Source organism: Bidens hawaiensis, unplaced genomic scaffold, assembly GCF_021521415.1.
Source record: "Bidens hawaiensis isolate Kalapana, Puna unplaced genomic scaffold, B.hawaiensis_p1.1 tig00028465_1, whole genome shotgun sequence".
Classification (NCBI taxonomy): domain Eukaryota; kingdom Viridiplantae; phylum Streptophyta; class Magnoliopsida; order Asterales; family Asteraceae; genus Bidens; species Bidens hawaiensis.
Genome location: NW_027494646.1, coordinates 164966 through 183167, shown reverse-complemented (window position 1 = coordinate 183167; position 18202 = coordinate 164966). Strand labels below are relative to the sequence as shown.

The 18202-nt window shown below is 41.4% G+C and overlaps 2 protein-coding genes across 2 annotated transcripts; both read right to left on the bottom strand.

Moving 5' to 3' along the window:
• Nucleotides 1–5550: 5550 nt before the first annotated feature.
• Nucleotides 5551–9027, bottom strand: LOC143577119 (metal transporter Nramp2-like). Its single transcript, XM_077061047.1, has 4 exons — nt 8426–9027; nt 7612–7748; nt 6886–7538; nt 5551–5982 (listed from the first exon to the last, which is right to left on the bottom strand). The coding sequence occupies exons 1-4, from the start codon at nt 9025–9027 to the stop codon at nt 5764–5766; spliced, it is 1611 nt and encodes a 536-aa protein (XP_076917162.1). The 3' UTR covers nt 5551–5763.
• Nucleotides 9028–10067: 1040 nt separating this feature from the next.
• On the bottom strand, nt 10068–17551 carry LOC143577126 (cytochrome P450 81Q32-like). The gene is made up of 2 exons (XM_077061052.1): nt 16874–17551; nt 10068–10740 (listed from the first exon to the last, which is right to left on the bottom strand). The coding sequence occupies exons 1-2, from the start codon at nt 17510–17512 to the stop codon at nt 10120–10122; spliced, it is 1260 nt and encodes a 419-aa protein (XP_076917167.1). The 5' UTR covers nt 17513–17551; the 3' UTR covers nt 10068–10119.
• Between the last annotated feature and the right edge of the window lie 651 nt (nt 17552–18202).

Genomic DNA, 18202 nt, shown 5'->3' with positions numbered 1-18202 from the left:
CACAGATGCCTTCGTGTACTTCCCTTAGGAGGTAGTCGGCATCTTGGTCGTCCACGCATCTGAGGAGTGGGCCAAGAAAGTTACGTCTGTAAAGTATGTCATCAACAAGTTGATAGTTCAGTGATTTACAGCGTATCTTTCTTGCATGTGTCTTCGACTCTGGTAGTATACCCGCTGCAAGGTAATTTATGATTGGTGTCATCCATGTTTCCGTGCCGGTTTGGATGACACAGATTTCCTTGTACGGGACTGATGGTGCTCCAAGAAGTTCAACGCGGATGTCTTTTCCCAAGTGGATGAAGGCTAACGATGCAAGCTTGCTTAACGCATCCGCAGATTTGTTTTCGCTTCGCTTGATGTGCATAACTTTGCAATCGTTAAAATCGCGCATAAGGGTTTTTGCTTGTGCGAGGTACAGGGCCATTGTGTCGTTCACGGCCGTGTACGTCCCGTTTATCTGGTTGGCTACTAACATGGAATCTACGTGGGCTTCCAAGTTTTTCACCCCCATCTTACGCGCAATTCTTAATCCGGCCAAGAATGCTTCATACTCCGCTTCGTTATTCGTACTTGGGATATCCAGCCGAATAGCGTAAGTGTACTCTTGGCCTGCTGGGTTAGTTAGTTTCAACCCTGCGCCTGAACCCTCGTTGTTGGCTGCTCCATCAGTATAGAGTCGCCAGACATTATCAATGTTCTGCGCTGGAGAGGGTTGAGCCTCTTCCTGGCACTCTTTTTCCCGCGAAGCGGGGACTTCTGCAATAAAGTCGGCCAAGACCTGGCCTTTTATGGCTGGTCTTGGCTTGTACTTTATCGCGTATTCTCCCAATTCAATTGCCCATTTGGCTAGGCGCCCTGATAACTCGGGTTTGCCTAGAACGTTTGCAAGTTTGAAGTTGGTGAGAATGGTGATTGGGTGTCCTTGGAAATATCGTCTTAGCCTGCGTGAAGCCTGTACAAGCGCTAAGACTAATTTTTCCAGGGTAGAGTACCGGGTTTCTACGTCCGTTAAGACGCGGCTTACATAGTAGATGGGCATCTGGATGCCTTTTCGTTCTACTAGTAAGACTGCCCCGGTTGCTCTGTCTGTGGCGGAGAGGTAGAGAATTAATTCCTCCCCCGCTTCTGGTGATGTGAGCGTTGGGAGTTCGATCAAGAATGACCGAATCTCCTGAAAAGCTGCTTCCGCTTCTGGTGTCCAGCGGAAGTGCGTTTTCTTCAAGCAATTTCTCAATGTTGACACGAATGGGAACGACATATCCGCATGGTTTGCCAAAAAGCGGTTAAGTGCGACTAGTCGTCCATTCAGTGTCTGAGCCTGTTTGATGGTGGTAGGTGATTCCATTTTGATAATGGCTTCGACCTTTTCAGGGTTCGCTCTGAAGCCATCTTTGGTAACGATGACTCCTAAGAACTTCCATTCTTCCATCCCAAAAGAACACTTGCTCGGGTTGAGCTTCATGTTTATCCGTCTGAGCGTGTTGAAAGTTTCTTCGATGTCTTTCAACATCGCTTCTGGCTCAAGGCTTTTGATGACCAAGTCATCCATGTAAACTTCCAAGTTCCTCCCGATTTGGGCATGGAACTCTTTGTCCTTCAGGCGTTGGTATGTGGACCCGACATTCTTAAGTCCGAATGGCATCATTTGATAACAAAATGTGCCATCGGGCGTCCGAAATGCGGTTTTGTCCTGATCGTCAACGGCCATATGGATTTGATGGTACCCTTATACGCATCAAGGAAGCATTTAAGGCGAAACGGTGCTAACGAATCTACCTTCAGGTCAATTTCGGGTAACGGGTAACAATATTTGGGGCATGCTTTATTCAGGTCTTTGAAGTCTATGCACATGCGCCATTGTTTGTTGGATTTCGGTACCATGACAGGATTTGCAACCCATGTTTGATATTTACTAACGCGTACGATGCATGCGTCAAGGAGTTCCTTGGCTTGGGTTCTACACGCGTTAGCCTGTTCCGCACCCATTACGCGACGCTTTTGTATGACCGGCGTAAAAGCCGGGTCACATTTGAGCTTATGCTCCGCCTTACTTCGGGGTACACCAGTCATGTCAGCTGGTGTCCACGCAAAGATGTCAGCATTTTTTTGCAATAAGCGTTTGAGTAAGGTGCGTGTGGGATCAGTGATTGTTGGGCCAATGGTAACGGCCTGGTCAGGGTATTTGCCATTGAAGGCTCATTCTTCTGGCTCGGTAATGATTGGTTTAGCCATCTTTGGTTTGGGTTTAGATGAGACAGATGCGATGCATACCTGGGGAATACCCGTGATCATCGAGACACCCTCAGCTGTTGGCCACCCCATCATGCCATGGACTGAAGACACCACGGCATTAAATCTTGCCATCTCATCTCTCCCGAAGAGGATGTCGTATGTGTGGTGTGGCTTCCTCATTACGACGAAGTCCACGTCTTCTGTGTGGGAGTACTTCCCGTCCGTGAGAGTGACGGGGAAAGATAGGATACCCAAGGGGGTGTTTGTGCTGCCATCGAACCCTTCCATTGAGGCGTAGACCGTTTCTAGGCGTTCTTTGTCTTCGTCGTCTAGCTTGTCGAAAAACTGCCTATACATGACCGTTGACGAAGCGCCGTTATCAGCAAGAGTGCGGGAGGTGATGTAGTGCCCCAGCTGGCTTTTGATCACTATGGGGCCTTCTTTGTTGGGCCCTCCTGGCACACGCGGGAAGCGCACTTCAGCTTCCTTCCACGCACTTGGCTCTGTCGTTCGTCGTTTTCTTCCTCTGACGTTGCCATGAACCATGTGGATGCTGATGTCGACGGGCTTTCGTCCGTTGACCTTGTACCGATTGTCATTTCTCCCTCCTTTCTTGATTGACGCCACGAGGTGTGTAAGTTTTCCATCTTTGACTAATGTTTCGACAATATCCTTCAAAGACGTACACTCCTCTGTGGTGTGGCCTTTTGTCCCGTGGAAGTCACAGGATTTGCTCTGATCAGCGTTATGACGCTGCCGGATTATTGGAGCCTTTGGCCACGGGAGTTTCTCGGTGGCAAATATCTCGGTGACGCTTTTTGTGAGTGGCGTCCATCTGGGATTCCGGGACGAGTGTGTGTTGTCCCTTCCGCCTAATAGAGGGCGAGAGCTAGATGAGGTGTCAAAGTTTATCCTTGACTGCCAAATACCAAGCTTCCTCTTTTTATTATGTCGGGCGGTACGGACATTATTTTCTCTGGTCCTCTGCATGTAGAGATTTGTGCTCTGGGGAAGATTTCTACCCAGTTGCTTCTCCGTCTCGGCAAAGCGTTTAGCTGCCGTCATGATGGCATCCCACGTAGATGGCATGCCATCTTTACCCGTCAAAGTGCGGATAAGCTCTGGGTACTCGGCGCCCTGGATGAAAGCGGCGCGAACAAGATCTTCGCTTATAGTGCCTAGACTTAGCTTCTTTGAGTTGAAGCGAGTGATGAAGTCTAGCAAAGACTCGTCTTCCTCTCGGACGCAGTTGAGGATCGTCCACTGCTCTTCAGTATATTTTCTTTGTTGACTGAAGTGCTGGCTGAACTTGTGCTGGAAGTCTGCCCAATCATAGATGTGGTGGACCGGTAGACGATCAAACCACGCTCTAGCTGCCCCGACGAGCGTCATTTGGAACATGTAACACCACGTGGGTTCCGTCCAATTACTGACGGTTGCCCCGCTATGAATCTGTTCAAGTGATCATCTGGGTTGGATACGCCATCATAAGTGCCTATGTTGGACATCTGTTTGGCACTCTTTGGAGCGATTGCTTCCGCAATGTCTCTTGCAAACTTGGACATTCCCGCATTTGAAACAGTCAGTCTGAAAGTTTTGGAGAAGTCACGTGGGTTTCCCCCGCGCTCTTTGGCTTGAAAGTTTCTCCAAAATTTCTTTTCGAGCGGAAGTCTACTTCTTTACGCTTCCCTTTCGCCTTATGACGAGGGTTTGCGTCACTGTCAATTTCTTCCCAATCGTCATCTGAATACTCGCAATCATTGCTCGTGTTGAGCTGTTGTCGAGTGCTTCCGAATTCGTCGTTGGCCTGTTGGAGTGAACGTAAACGTTCATCCAACTCAGCTTGGAATTCTTTCTGACGTGCTTCCGCCCAAGCTTTAACTTGATCTAGTGTTTGGCGGGGAAGTCTCGTTTGTTGCTTCTCCACCTGGGTATCAATGAATCCCAGGGGAGGATTGTTTACTGCACTTGCCCCGGCTTGGGTAGCTGGGGTAGTGTTCGTAAAAACCGTGTATTCACCGGTATTCCCCCCAGTAGCTGGGGTTGTGGTTACCGGGGTTTCTTGGTCACTCGGTGGCCTTGGCCTCGGAGTAACCTTAACCATCTTTCCAGAAATTTTGAAAAAACTGAGAAAAAGAATTAGTTCTAGCTTAATGCACGGATGGCGCCAATGAAGAAACACTAAATGGCCCCGGCAGATTACGGATAATCTTAGGGTTAAGTAGATGTTTCCCACGAGGGTTAGGTCCGGCAAAGATGGTTATTCTTCTTGACCTGCAAAACAGACACCGTGAGCTCGTCACTGAGAAGAGGGGGTTCCTCCTTGTGACCACCCTCCGGCGTGAGAATCAGACTAGATTGCTCTGAATATAAGTGTATATTGTGAGGAATAGCTAGAGAGAAGATAAGATGATAATACCGTTCCAAGGTGTTGGAGTATTTATAGCCGAAGGTAGGTTTCCAAGCAGGTACGGCCAGCTGTATAATATTCCTTTTCCACCAACTACGGGCTATGTACGTGCCACGATGGGAGTTGGTGGGTAGGCAGCGGCTGATAGTGACATTTTGTACTGGAGCGTGCTCCTCCTCGTACTATTGTCGGTGAGCTGTCACCCTGTGATTGGTTCATGGGCTGCTTTGGTCAGATCTTGTCTATTTTGTCCATACTTTGGCAGGTATAGTACAAAAGATCTTCCAGAAGCGTACGGACTAGTTCTTTTGGGCGGGAATATTCTCGCCCTGCTCAGTCCTTCTTCAGGTGACATTACTGAAGTATTAAGAGTTAGTGCCTTATGCGTGTAGCCTTACTGTTAGTGCGGGTGGCCTTCCTTCTTGGCTTGTACCCACAACTGCGGGGACAGGCAGGGTACTGTACCAAGGGAGGCTTTCCTGCGGGAACAGCTGGCTTACTGCGTGTAAGGTCTTCATCTCTCTGAGCATGGTGGGTCCTGCGGAACCAGTTGGTCTTTGCGCAGACGTACCTCTTCAAGGTGTGTCTTGCGGGTCCAACTGGGCTTTGCGGGGACCTACCTCTTCAGTTTGTTTCACATGTTTTTGTATAGATAATATATTGATTTGACCGATTCGAATCAAACATAACCCAAACCAATCAATAAACAAGAGAGTCAAACCTACCTGCATAATACAACTAATTTTGCTATAAGCATTACTTAAATCTAACAAAAGTGATACAAAACTAAGGTGTTTATAGCCATATACCAAATGAATCAATGTTCTCTGTCAACTATTCATGTCTACTTTCGCTACCAACATGTAAACAAAATATTTCGCTGTTCTACACAAAATCAAATCAAATCAAATCAAATCCAATATAACATAGCTTTCAACTTTGGTTAATGGTCAACCTATGAACAGTAATTCAGTAAAAAGATCTTCATTTCCCTGTGTAAACTTCAGTCTCTTCATATTCTTTCAGTTGTTCATTTAAACTGAAGTTCAAAGTTTATAAATTGCTATACCAGCAGCCAATCTTTGACTTTGAAAAAGCGGGTCAACGGACTTGATTTATTTTCAAATATTTGCATATCCTTTATTGAATATATTGCTAAACCGTGTAGATGGTAGGAAATTTCCATGATTTATGAGATATAATATAAACGCCACGTAAGTGGTGGTACATGTTGCGGCTAAAGACCCAAATAAGAATCCATTGACCTCGGCTACAAAAAAGTCAATCAAAAGATAACCGTTGATCACCATCACTAAGGCAGCCACACTCCACGCAATTTTCTGCAATTTAAAAAATACAAACAAATAACAAAATGAAATTGATTGACAAAATTAATGATATTAGTTTTAAATCATATTAAACACATTAATTAATATAACAAATTTACAGAAATGGGGAAAAAGTGTTGACTGGTTAACCAACCCGCCCCGTTTGACTCAATACATAAAACTACATTTTTGGCCCATTTCCAACCCGTACGACTAAGCCATTTGACCATCTTTAGCTAAAGGTTTTGACTTTTGACGACATGTTTACTTAAAAATAACATACCGATGTTTTATAGTTTTTTTCGTGTTAACTAGGGGTGTAAACGAGCCAAGCTGCTAGAGATCAGCTCGCTAAAAGCTCTGAATCGAGCTGAGCTTAACTGAGCACGAGCTTCATATATCAATCCAGAGCTGAGCTGGCTATCGAGCCTCAACAAGCTTATTATTTATGCAAAGTTTTTAAAAATAATTATACAATAACTATCATTATGTATAAAATTATGATAAAACTGACCAAATAATGTATATCATGTTATATAGAAAAATAACTAAAATATACATAAAAAAATTATAAATGTATATAAATTAATAATTATATAAAAAAGTGAGTCGAGCTCAACTGCCCAAGCTTCATATATCAAGCCTGAGCTGGCTTACGATCCTAAACAAGTCATTATTATAATGTATAGAATTATGATAAAATAACCAAATAATATATATTATGTTATAGATAAAAAATATTATAAATGTATATAAATTAATTAATAGATAACATAAAGCCAGTCATGAGCTTAAAAAACACTCAAGAGCTCAGGCTTGACTTGTTGAAACCCCTAAACTGGAAACAAAAACGCCATTTAACTTTCACAGCAATAATATTACCCAAACGACAAAAGAATCAAACAAAGATCGCACCTTTAAAGTCGGTCCAATCTTGAAACTCCCCATAACTTCCTCTTTTGACACCAATGTCAAAAGTGGAATAAGTGCAAACGGGATCTGAACCGACTGAAGAACATTAAGCCACTCATTCAACACATCCAACGAAGCTTCCGACTTGTTAAACACAAGTGCCACAATCATAGTCGGCACAATAGCACAACTTCTAGTTATTAACGCTCGCAACCACTTTTTCAACCGAAGATTAAGAAACCCGCCCATTATAAACTGACCCGCATACGTACCCGTGATCGTACTACTTTGACCCGCAGCCAACAATCCAACACCCCAAATATACAAAACGGGCACAAACCCTCCTCCATATATCTTTTCGAGATACTGACCCGCGTTAACAAGCCCTATGCTATCGGCTTGTTTTGTATTATGAAACCCTTTTGCGAAAACGGTTGTTACACATAAATTTATCATGAAAGAAACAAAAAGCGCGATCGAGGACTCGATTGTGTAGTAATTTATGGCTTCTTGGACCCGCCCTGTTTTCTTGGGGTCAATTTTTCTTGATTGGACTAATGCAGAGTGTAAAAATACATTGTGAGGCATTATTACACATCCTACAACACCAACTGCTTGCCTAATTGTTCTTGAACTCAGCTTTGGTACCAATAGACCTGTAATATTATAAGTAAATCAAGAAATTGAACATATTATTATTTTAACATATTAAAATTAGAGAAATTTAACCTATTAAAAGTTCTTTTCCACTAGGTTTTGCATCTGCAAACATCCATGCGAATGATAATCCCATTGTTGAGATTAAAACTGCAAACACAGCTTCCAAATTCCTCACTCCATAGTTTTCAAGAAGCAAAAACATGAAACTGTTGATATAAATTCACCATTGTTATGAAAAGAATCAAAAAGATGAATTACAATAAACCTCTAAACAGTATTGTAGAAACCGTTAGGTGCTAGTGGGCGGTGGGATACCGAATATCAATTAAAAGGGATTAATCATATTATAAAATCTTATATTTATATTTTGAAGAATTCAATGTAGTAAAACTCGCTAGGCGCTAGTCAGGCAGTGGGGTACCAACTAGCGATTAATCAAGAATTGATCGGATGGGAATTTTATATGTAATGTTTCAGAAGCATTTATACATACATAAATATAAAAACTTTCAAATACCTCAATCATTTTAACAAATTTTGATGTAAATTTAACAAACGATACCGATTTTAGGGACCTATTAGGTGAAATCGAATTGGCAGCCCTCCGATTTCTGATTAATCGATGCGTAATTGCGATTTTTACAACACTTCAAAGTTCACATAGTATAGTTCAAGCATAAACAATTAAACCTAACCATAACAAATCACTTAGAAAAACTTCACACATTAACATACTAGTTTATAAACAGTGTCAGGCACTCGGGCTAACGGGTTAAAACCAAAACCAAGATCCGATTTTGACCGCCCACGAGTACCAATTACCAATTAATCACCGATTAATCCCGATTTCCATATAACAACAAAACTTAACAAAAAAACTAACCAATCAGAAGCAGTAATGACAACTCCAGCCCAAATCGGAAGCACCCCGTTACTCAAAATCTGAATGGCAATCGCACTCCCAATGACTTCCTGAATATCAGCTCCGATCAACGCCACCTCAGCCATAACCCACAACACCAACCTCGCCCAATTCGGATACTCCTCCCGACAAAGCTCCGACAAATGTTTTCCGGTAGCCACACCAATCCTAGCAGACAACAGCTGGATCAACAGACCCATTATAGTGGCCCACATCAGCAACCAAAGCAACGAGTACCCGGCAACAGCACCCGCCTGAAGATCCCCTTCAAGATTACCCGGATCTAAAAACGCGATGCTCATTAGAAACCCGGGTCCGGTGAATAACCAGAGCTTCTTCCATGAAAACGGCGGCGTGGTGGTGGAGTCGTCGGAGAATGAATCTGAATCGAAGCCTTCGATTATTATTTTTTGTTGGGATTCGAAGGCGTTGTTGTCGGTCGTGGGGGTTGGAGATGAGGAGGTGGATAATGGAAGGAGAGTGTGGTGTTCTGATTCGGGTTCTGGTTCGGGTTCGGGTTTGGGTTTTGATTCGGTGGTGATCGGAGAGGAGTGTTGTGTCATGGTTGCCGGCGGGAAATAATAATAATAATAAGACGAGAAATTAGGATTTAGGAAAGGAATAGAGATAGAGTTCGTAACTTTTCATCCGGATTTGTTTGGATCATGATTTTAAAGGTTTTGGGTTTGTTACAACTTGAACAGATATAGTAGTAATATTTCTCTTTAAATTGGTTAGAACTTAGAAGGATGACTTTTTTTTCTTTTAAAGTTTATCCCCCTCTAAATCTAATTGTTCTAACCGGGTTCACGCTGCTTGAACGCTCTTTCGGGAAACCATATGTTGCCAATTGACTGTCATTACGCCGCCACAAGAGCATAACTCTCTAGCGTAACACACGACGGGGTGAGCTCGGAATCCGGACTGGTAACCTCTCAAGGCCTGACTCAAATCTTTCATCGTCAGTATCCACCCAAAGTGACACAAGTGAGAATTAAATTTATGTTCCCACTGAAGAATGTCTTCCTGCCACTAGACCACAAATAAAAGATTTTACACCTCTTTAATATATTATGTATTAGTTTTATACGTTTTTAATTTTAATTTTATAGTTATGAAAAATAGATAAAAGAACAATGCAATAATGAACAATCATATATTATATATATAAAACAATCTATATTCATAAAATTAATCTTTAAAATCAAAACACATGATATTAAAATTATCAATCTATATCCATTTAATCATTACCTCATTCAAACACTCATCCTGATTAAATTTTCCACCATCCATTAGGTCACTTATCTTTTCATATGAAACTATGTTTAACTTTTTAATTCTTTCAATAAAAGGTGTAACCAAGTCTAATAAATTTTTATTTAATATAACAAGCCCAATAACTTAAGAGAACTTTTATTGTAAAAAAAGTTCACAACAATGATAAATTATATGTACATAAAAAGTGTCTTAAATAAAACAACTTTGTAAAATATGGCAATTTTCAATAGTCCATATAATGTCCAACAAACTTGTTGCTACTATTGCTCCCACGCTTTACAAGAACATATAAATTGTTGTTGCTGTGTAACAACTAACAATTATTCAAATAACTTTTAAGAACTCTAATTTAAATAAATGGATGTTACATGGACTCATAGTTGGGACAGTAGATCTTGCAACTCTAGTCGGGGTTTGCACTTGGCAACCAACGGTTTGGCCTTGGGCATAGTGACCCCAGGACCTTCCGTCATATCAACCATCTTATCACTTAATCTTTCCCAATCAAAGCATTGAATTAGCAACCCTAGAGTTGGCCCAAGCATACGAACCACCAACCCCTCCCCTGGACATCCCCTTCTTCCAGACCCAAATGGCATAAGCTTAAACCCATCTCTCGTGCCTTCAAGCCCTTTAAATCTTTCAGGATTGAACCTCTCAGGGTCGGGCCACAACTTGGGGTCACGATGTATGGCCCATTGATTAACAAGCAGCATGGTCCCACGCGGTACGTTGTAACCGTCAATAATACAATCTTGTGATGACTCATGAGGAAGTAGTAAAGGAACAACATGGTATAATCGTAATGTCTCGTTTATAATCCAACGAAGGTAAGGCAGGTCAACCATATCTGACTCATCAACAATACGATCTTTGCCAATTTTACTATTAATCTCATTTTGCGCCTTTTGTAGAACTTGTGGATGGTTTAGCAAAAGGGACAAACACCATTCCATGGTTCCGGACGTAGTATCAATGCCAGCCATCAACAAGACCTGATCACAAATTTTCAAGAATATGATAACAAAAAACCTATGTTGACAGAGAATATGTTTTGAAAAGTTCCATGGTGCTAATGAGTACACATCCACAAGTAAAGAAAAAAAAAGGGTTTGGCAACTTCCAATATAAGATACTTTATTCACTAGTCAAAACCCGTATTCTTAAAATCAAACCAGCTGTGACAAACCAATCAGAGTAAGGGGCTGTTCGTTTACATCTGAATGGAACCATTCAGATATAAACATCTGATTCATTCAGACTTCAGAATGTTTGGTTCCAAATAAAATAACATCTGAATGATTAAAATTATATATGAATCATTCAGACTTACAGTTGTTGCTGAATGTGACAGATACTCATTCAGATCTGACTCATTCAGATCTGAATGAACCAGTCTGAGCCCACTAGTTTGATTATACAGAGATTGAGCTTAAACTTTAAGCTTTATATCTATTAGCTACACAAGTTTGAGTTTGACTAATTTATTTTTTACCTTTTTATTAAAATGACGACCTTTTATTCTCCAAATTAGTTTTACTAATTTATTACGTAGGAATTTATATGTATATTTTTAGCATATATCACTACTAGTTATATGCATTAATACTTTTCAACTTGACTATTGTTTAATAAACGAGCAAGCACATGGCTCAAACTGTATACAAGCAAAATTCTAGCTAGTTCAAAAAACTTCAGATCAATTAGTGACTTATAGCCGATCAAAGATAACTTATTTAAAACTAGAGGACAACCAAGACCTATAACAGCTTTCTGGCAAACCTAAACTCAATATCTGATGTCCTGGTGGCAGGTCGAAGAGGGGATGGTGGTGTTTGGTCATTCCAGACTCGAGCCCGGCGACATACGCTTTTTATGATGGTGAGTAGAGGCTTGGTTGGTTGATGGTGAAGTGTGTTTGGGTGAGTTGGAAACGAGTCAAGGTGCAGTCAAAGTTCTGGTCAAGGGTTGAGGACTAGGTCAACAGAAGTCAAACACGATCAAAGTCATTGGTCAAACTTATAGAAAAGTAATCCAAACCCATGTGTCACAGGAAGTCCTATTCTCATGCATGCAGTTAGGGGTAGTCCAGTATTTTCGTTTGATTATTATTTGAATAAATTGTAACAGCTAGTTTGTTAGCTGTACCTAGTCTTTGGGTAGTTCAGTTTTTTCCGTTCTTTTTCAGCTATAAATAAGCCTTCATCTGGCTGCATGTAATCATCAGAAAAACTCCCTTTCTATAAAATACTTCATGTGATCAATTGTGTTCATTGTTTGTGATCTTTTGTGTGATTGTTAGCTCTTTATACCAACATTTGTGGTATCAGAGCACCGCTCTCTCACTGCACTCAACTCAAATCACCTTCCTCATTACTCAAACCTTAAAAATGGCCGACTACACTTCTTCCGCTGGTACTATTGGTGTTGCCGTCATCCCTGTCTTTAAGGGTGATGGTTACGAGCATTGGAGCCTTCGAATGAAGACTATACTTCGTTCGAAAGAACTTTGGGACATCGTTTATCTTGGTGTCACGGCTGCTACAGATGGATCCGGTATGAGAGAACAAAAAAAACGAGACGCTCAGGCTATGACTATCATCCAGCAAGGTATTCATGATAGCTTGTTCTCAAGAATTGCTGCTGCTGAAACCTCCAAAGAAACCTAGGAGATCCTTCGTGTTGAGTTCTAAGGGGACTCCCAGGTACAGTCCATCAAACTCCAAGGCTTACGTCGGGTCTTTGAAAACCTGAGCATGAATGAAGATGAGGCTGTTTGTGACTATTTTTCACGTGTTATGAACAACGTGGGGCAGCATAGATCGTTTGGAGAAGAACTCACTGATCAAAAAATTGTGGAGAAGATTCTTAGGAGTCTCTCTCCTAGATTTGATTATGTGATTCTCTCTATTGAAGTCACGTTCGAGTTGGCTGAGGTAACTCCGATGAAGTTGATGGGGTTGCTGCAATCTCAGGAGGAGAGAATTAACTTCCGGCTATCGCTGGGTAAACCGAGCAAAGGGGTTGAAAGGTCTGATGAGCAAGCACTGCCGGTTGTGCAAGAACAAAATAGAAATTCTTGGAGAGGTCGTGGACGTGGGTCTCCAAGTGGAAAAAATGGTGGCCGAGGGAGGAATAACTTTGACAAAAGCAAGGTTCCCCAGTGTTTTGTATGTAAAAAATTTGGTCACCTTAAAAAAGATTGTTGGTACAATGATGAACCTCAAGTCAATGTTGCAGAAACTGACCAAAAGGAAGAGACCAATGAAGAAAAAGAACACCACTTGTTGATGGTAAGCACAACCCAGAATGATAAAAAGGAGCGGATTTGGTTCATGGACTCGGGTGCCTCTAATCACATGACCAGTAATCTTGAAAGCTTTATCGAAATGAATGAATCATTCAAAAGCACTGTGAAATTGGGAGATAAAAAACCCTTGAAGGTTGAAGGTAAGGGCACAGTGATTATGTTCACAGATGGGGATGACTTTAAAGTACTGGAGAATGTTTACTATGTACCTTCACTTGAGTACAACCTTCTTAGTGTTTGTCAGTTTATGAGAAAAGGGTAGTCGGTGTTATTTGATGATGGGTTTTGTTCGGTACGTAACAAGTCTACCAGGAAGAGGGTAATTCGAGCTCCTGTTGCCAACAACAACATGTTCATGGTAGATACCTCCTGCATGCTTACCATACAAAACTCACATGCTGTTCGTAATGATGTTGAAGCACTCAAATGGCACTATCGTTTTGGCCACCTTCATTTTGGAGGGATGAAGCAACTATATGACCACAACATGGTGCAAGGTCTTCCAAGAATCAATCAAAACTTCATATGTGAGTCGTGTATCACATGCAAGCAGGCAAGACTTCCATTCAAAGGCACAAATACACGAACAAAGTCGAGGCTAGAATTGATCCACACCGATCTCTGTGGACCCATGCAAACACCGAGCTTAGGTAACAGTTTATATTACCTCCTCTTTATTGATTATCTAACACGAATGTGCTGGGTATACTTTATCACTAACAAAAATGAAGTTTTTTCAAAGTTTAAACTGTTTAAAGCTATGGTTGAACGAGAAAGTGACAATTCGATCAAAATTTTAAGATCAGATAGTGGTGGGGAATTTTGTTCAAAAGAATTTAACAGGTTCTGTGATCAAGAAGGAATCAAACGTGAACTCACTGTAGCTTATACACCTCAACACAATGGAATAGAACCGTCATGAACCTGGCTCGTAGCATGCTGCATGAACGTGGGTTACCAAGTTTTTTGTGGGCTGAAGCAGTCTCAACTGCTGTGTATACGCTCAATCGATCTCCTACAAAGGCACTAGTAAACCAAACCCCACTTGAAGCTTGGTCCGGGAAGAAACCAGTTGTCTCTCATATGAAAGTGTTTGGGTGTGTCGCTTATGGGTTGGTACCTGGCCAATTAAGAAGAAAGCTTGATGACAAATTAGAAAGGTGTATCTTTATAGGATATTCCAATCTGACCAAAGGCTACCGACTGTACAATCCCAAAACAAAAAAGTTCTCTATAAAAAGGGATGTTGTGTTCCTTGAAGAGTCCAAGTGGGTATGGGGTGAAAATGAAAAAAGTATACATGAGGATCCTTTTCTTGATGATGTGACTACTCAAGAAAGTCAAGAAAGTAATGTCCCCCAACAAGTGTCTGCTTGTACTCCCATTACCCAAACAATTGATAATATATCTTCTTTTTCCTTACCCACATGTCATAACTCACCTCAAATAGTACCACCTACTACACCTATATCACATGATCCTAATTCCTACTCACCCATACCTCAACCATCAATTTTTTCCACAACTTCTCAAAGTGTCGACCCCATTAGAAAACAACCCAAGAAACCCACATGGCTAGAAGACTATGTTTCAGGGGAAGGTCTATCATCTGATGATGATGGAGACTTAAATGCTTGTCAATTTGCTTTAAGTACTCTAAGTTCTACCACCTTCCATGAAACAATTAAATCTCAAGAGTGGCAAAAGGTCATGCAAGCTGAACTAGATGCAATTACAAGAAACAATACTTGGGAATTGGTGTCTCTCCTTCCTGGAAAGAATCTTGTTGGTGTAAAATGGTTGTTCAAGCTCAAATCATCTGTCGATGGGAAAGGAGTAAAACACAAAGCCAAACTTGTGGCGAAAGGCTATTCTCAACAACCTGGGATTGATTACCAGGAAACTTTTGCCCCCGTTGCTCGATTTGAAACAATCCGACTTCTTCTGGGTATAGTTGCTCACATGACTTGGCCAATCCACTAACTGGCTATCAAGTCAGCCTTTCTAAACGGCGACTTAAATGAAGAAATCTATCTAGAGTAGCCACAAGGATTTGTGATACCAGGGAAAGAAGATAAAGTATACAAGCTTCGTAAAGCCCTATATGGTCTAAAACAAGCTCCCGGAGCTTGGTATGCAAAAATTGATGGGTATTTCATGGAGTATGGGTACGTTAGAAGCTACAATGAGCCTACACTATATGTGAAAAGGGATGGTTCAGGTAATGTCATTTATGTTTGTCTCTACGTGGATGACATTATCTGTACATCCTCTTGTGACCAACTTATCTCAGAGTTCAAGCAAGGCATGAAGACAACTTTTGAGATGACGGATATGGGGTCACTATCATACTTCCTGGGTCTTGAGGTTATTCAGACCAAGGAAGGGATTTTCCTATCACAAGAAAAGTATGCTAGAGCTTTGCTGGAAAAATTTGAGGTGCCAAAAGGCAAGCTTGAGATAACTCCGTTGAATACCAATGAAAAGTTGGCTTCTGATGATGGGGCTGACAAAGTCAATGAAGCAATGTATCGAAGTTTGGTTGGTGGGCTCATCTACCTAACACACTCCAGGCCAGATTTAGCTCATGCTGTAAGCATGATTTCAAGGTTTATGCAGAAACCTTCGAAGATCCATCTTGGAGGCATGGAGCTGCTCGTAGAGTGTTGAGGTATGTTGCTAATACGGTTGACTATGTATATGGTACAGGAAAACGCAAGCTCTTAAACTGGTTGGGTTCAGTGATAGCGACTGGGCAGGTTGTGTTGACGACCGAAAAAGTGTGTCTGCCTATGTTTTCAACTTAGGGGGTGGTGCAATAGCTTGGAGTTCACAAGCTACTGTGGCTCTATCCAGCACGGAGGCAGAATATATTTCAGCCACAGGAGCAGCATGTGAGGCAATCTGGCTAAGAAGAATCTTAAATGATCTTGGTTTCAAACAAGAAGAGCCTACTGTAATTTATTGTGACAACAAATCCGCAATTCACTTGTCTAAAAACCCGGTGTTGCACAGTAGGTCCAAACACATTGAACTGAGGTATCACTTTATTAGGGAAATGGTAATACAAAAGGAGATTGATCTTCAGTTCTGCAGCACTCATGATCAACTAGTTGATGTTCTAACCAAGAGTCTCACAAAAGAAAAGTTTGCATTCTACCGACAACAACTTAGAGTTATGGGTCTTGGATCAAGGAAGGGTGTAGAAAAGTAATCCAAACCCATGTGTCACAGGAAGTCCTATTCTCATGCATGCAGTTAGGGGTAGTCCAGTATTTTCGTTTGATTATTATTTGAATAAGTTGTAACAGCTAGTTTGTTAGTTGTACCTAGTCTTTGGGTAGTTCAGTTTTTTCCGTTCTTTTTCAACTATAAATAAGCCTTCATCTAGTTGCATGTAATCATCAGAAAAACTCCCTTTCTATAAAATACTTCCTGTGATCAATTGTGTTCATTGTTTGTGATCTTTTGTTTGATTGTTAGCTCTTTATACCAACAAAACTGTTAGTTAACGGTTTGGAAGCCCGACCTTTATCGTGAGCGAGGAGGTAAAAACACACGCGTGTAAAACGAACTGAGTTCTAAGTTCTAACGACCCGACTCGACAAACGACTTGTTAATGTGACTAAAAGTATTAAGTCAAAATTTGAGCAACCTCAAATAAGTTGATTTATTGTACAATCCTACGATGGACTATATATTTTTTCTATTATAAGTTTTAACGCAACAATTGACTGACGTTTAGTCTAAACAAGCTTATAATTTATATAATCTAACAATATCTATATAAAATAACAACAGGGTACTTAACAATATACCTGCACAAAGTCTCGAATCATTTGATCACTATAGTACTCAGGATCCGATTCTTGCAACGATAACAACACCTCAATCAACGTCGTCGTCTTCTTCTTATTATTTTCGCCTTTCGATCTTCTAAGTTCCTCGACCAATCCTTGAAAGAACCGATCCCTTCTTTCCTGCAAAGCAATCACCTTCTTCTCAAATCCTTTCCCGCCGAACCAACTCAAAAACGGCAAGTAATCAGCCGTAACCGAAGCACCCGCAAGCAAAAACGTCTCATCCATTATCTCCCTAAACCGTTCTCCTTCTTCCTCCGGTTCCCAATCATCCCCGCCAAAATTAAAATACCGCTTTCCAGATATCATCCTCATCATCACATTCAACGTCAGTTCGTAGAAAACCGATTTGAAATTCACCGGGGAAGAAGTTGACATAATTAATTTACGTATCAGAAACCGGTTTTCGTCCATGCGAATGTGGTGGAGTTCGTTGAGACGGTGGGTTGACAAGATTTCGATCGCAGCAATGCGGCGTAGGTTGCGCCAGTTGTCTCCGTAGGAAGACCAAATAAGAGTTGTGTAGTTGTTGCCAATGAGCTTTCCGAATAACATCTTGGGCGGTTTGCGAAGATGATATCGTTTTTGGTGAAGCATTGTTCGGCTGCGGAAGGTGAGGACTGAGGAGATAATAAGTACGCGGCGGAAGCCTAGATGGAGTTGGATAACGGGGCCGTATTTAGCAGAGAGTTTGGCTAAGGTTCGGTAGAGTGGTAGTTTGAGGAGGTAGAGATGGCCGATAATAGGGAGGGTTGGGAAGACGGTTGGCGGGTGGTTGGCGGATCCAAATTGTTGAATTTTTGTGCATAAATTTTTTTGGTATGGAACAATATTTGGTAAACTCATCCAAATTTCTGAAAGCAAATAGGATTCAGACTGTGGTTAGATAATACAGCCATACAGGGTCTGATTGGTGGTATCTGTTTGGTATGAGGTAATGGAGCAGAGAGGAAATGAAATAGACATGAAAATAAAATGGACAAGGCCAATGAAATGGAATAATGGAGCTATCAAGTTTAGTTAACCTATGAGAATTAAAAGACTCGTTACTTTGTGTTGTTTGGTAAGCTGAAATATACCAAGGAATTTGGTGGTGGTGGCGGCGGCGACGACGATAGTGGTGGCGATTGTACGATGGTACGTGGTAGTGGTAAGGTGATGGTATCGAGAAAGTAAGATGAAATTAAGAGGGAATGGAATGGAATGAAAATGAAAGGATTTTGTGTTTAGAGGGAATAGGAATGGCTGTGTAATAGGCAATTTCATTTTACTGGCCAACCAAACGCC

What these genes read in the sequence shown, in the direction of transcription:
- LOC143577119 (XM_077061047.1), bottom strand. Translation starts at nt 9,027, where the DNA reads ATGACACAACACTCCTCTCCGATCACCACCGAATCAAAACCCAAACCC. An exon ending in TGGAAAAGAACTTTTAATAG is followed by an intron (nt 7,539 to 7,611) that starts GTTAAATTTCTC and finishes ATAATATTACAG; the next exon opens with GTCTATTGGTACCAAAGCTG. An exon ending in AGATTGGACCGACTTTAAAG is followed by an intron (nt 5,983 to 6,885) that starts GTGCGATCTTTG and finishes TTTAAATTGCAG; the next exon opens with AAAATTGCGTGGAGTGTGGC.
- LOC143577126 (XM_077061052.1), bottom strand. Translation starts at nt 17,512, where the DNA reads ATGCTTCACCAAAAACGATATCATCTTCGCAAACCGCCCAAGATGTTA. An exon ending in TGATTCGAGACTTTGTGCAG is followed by an intron (nt 10,741 to 16,873) that starts GTATATTGTTAA and finishes ATTTGTGATCAG; the next exon opens with GTCTTGTTGATGGCTGGCAT.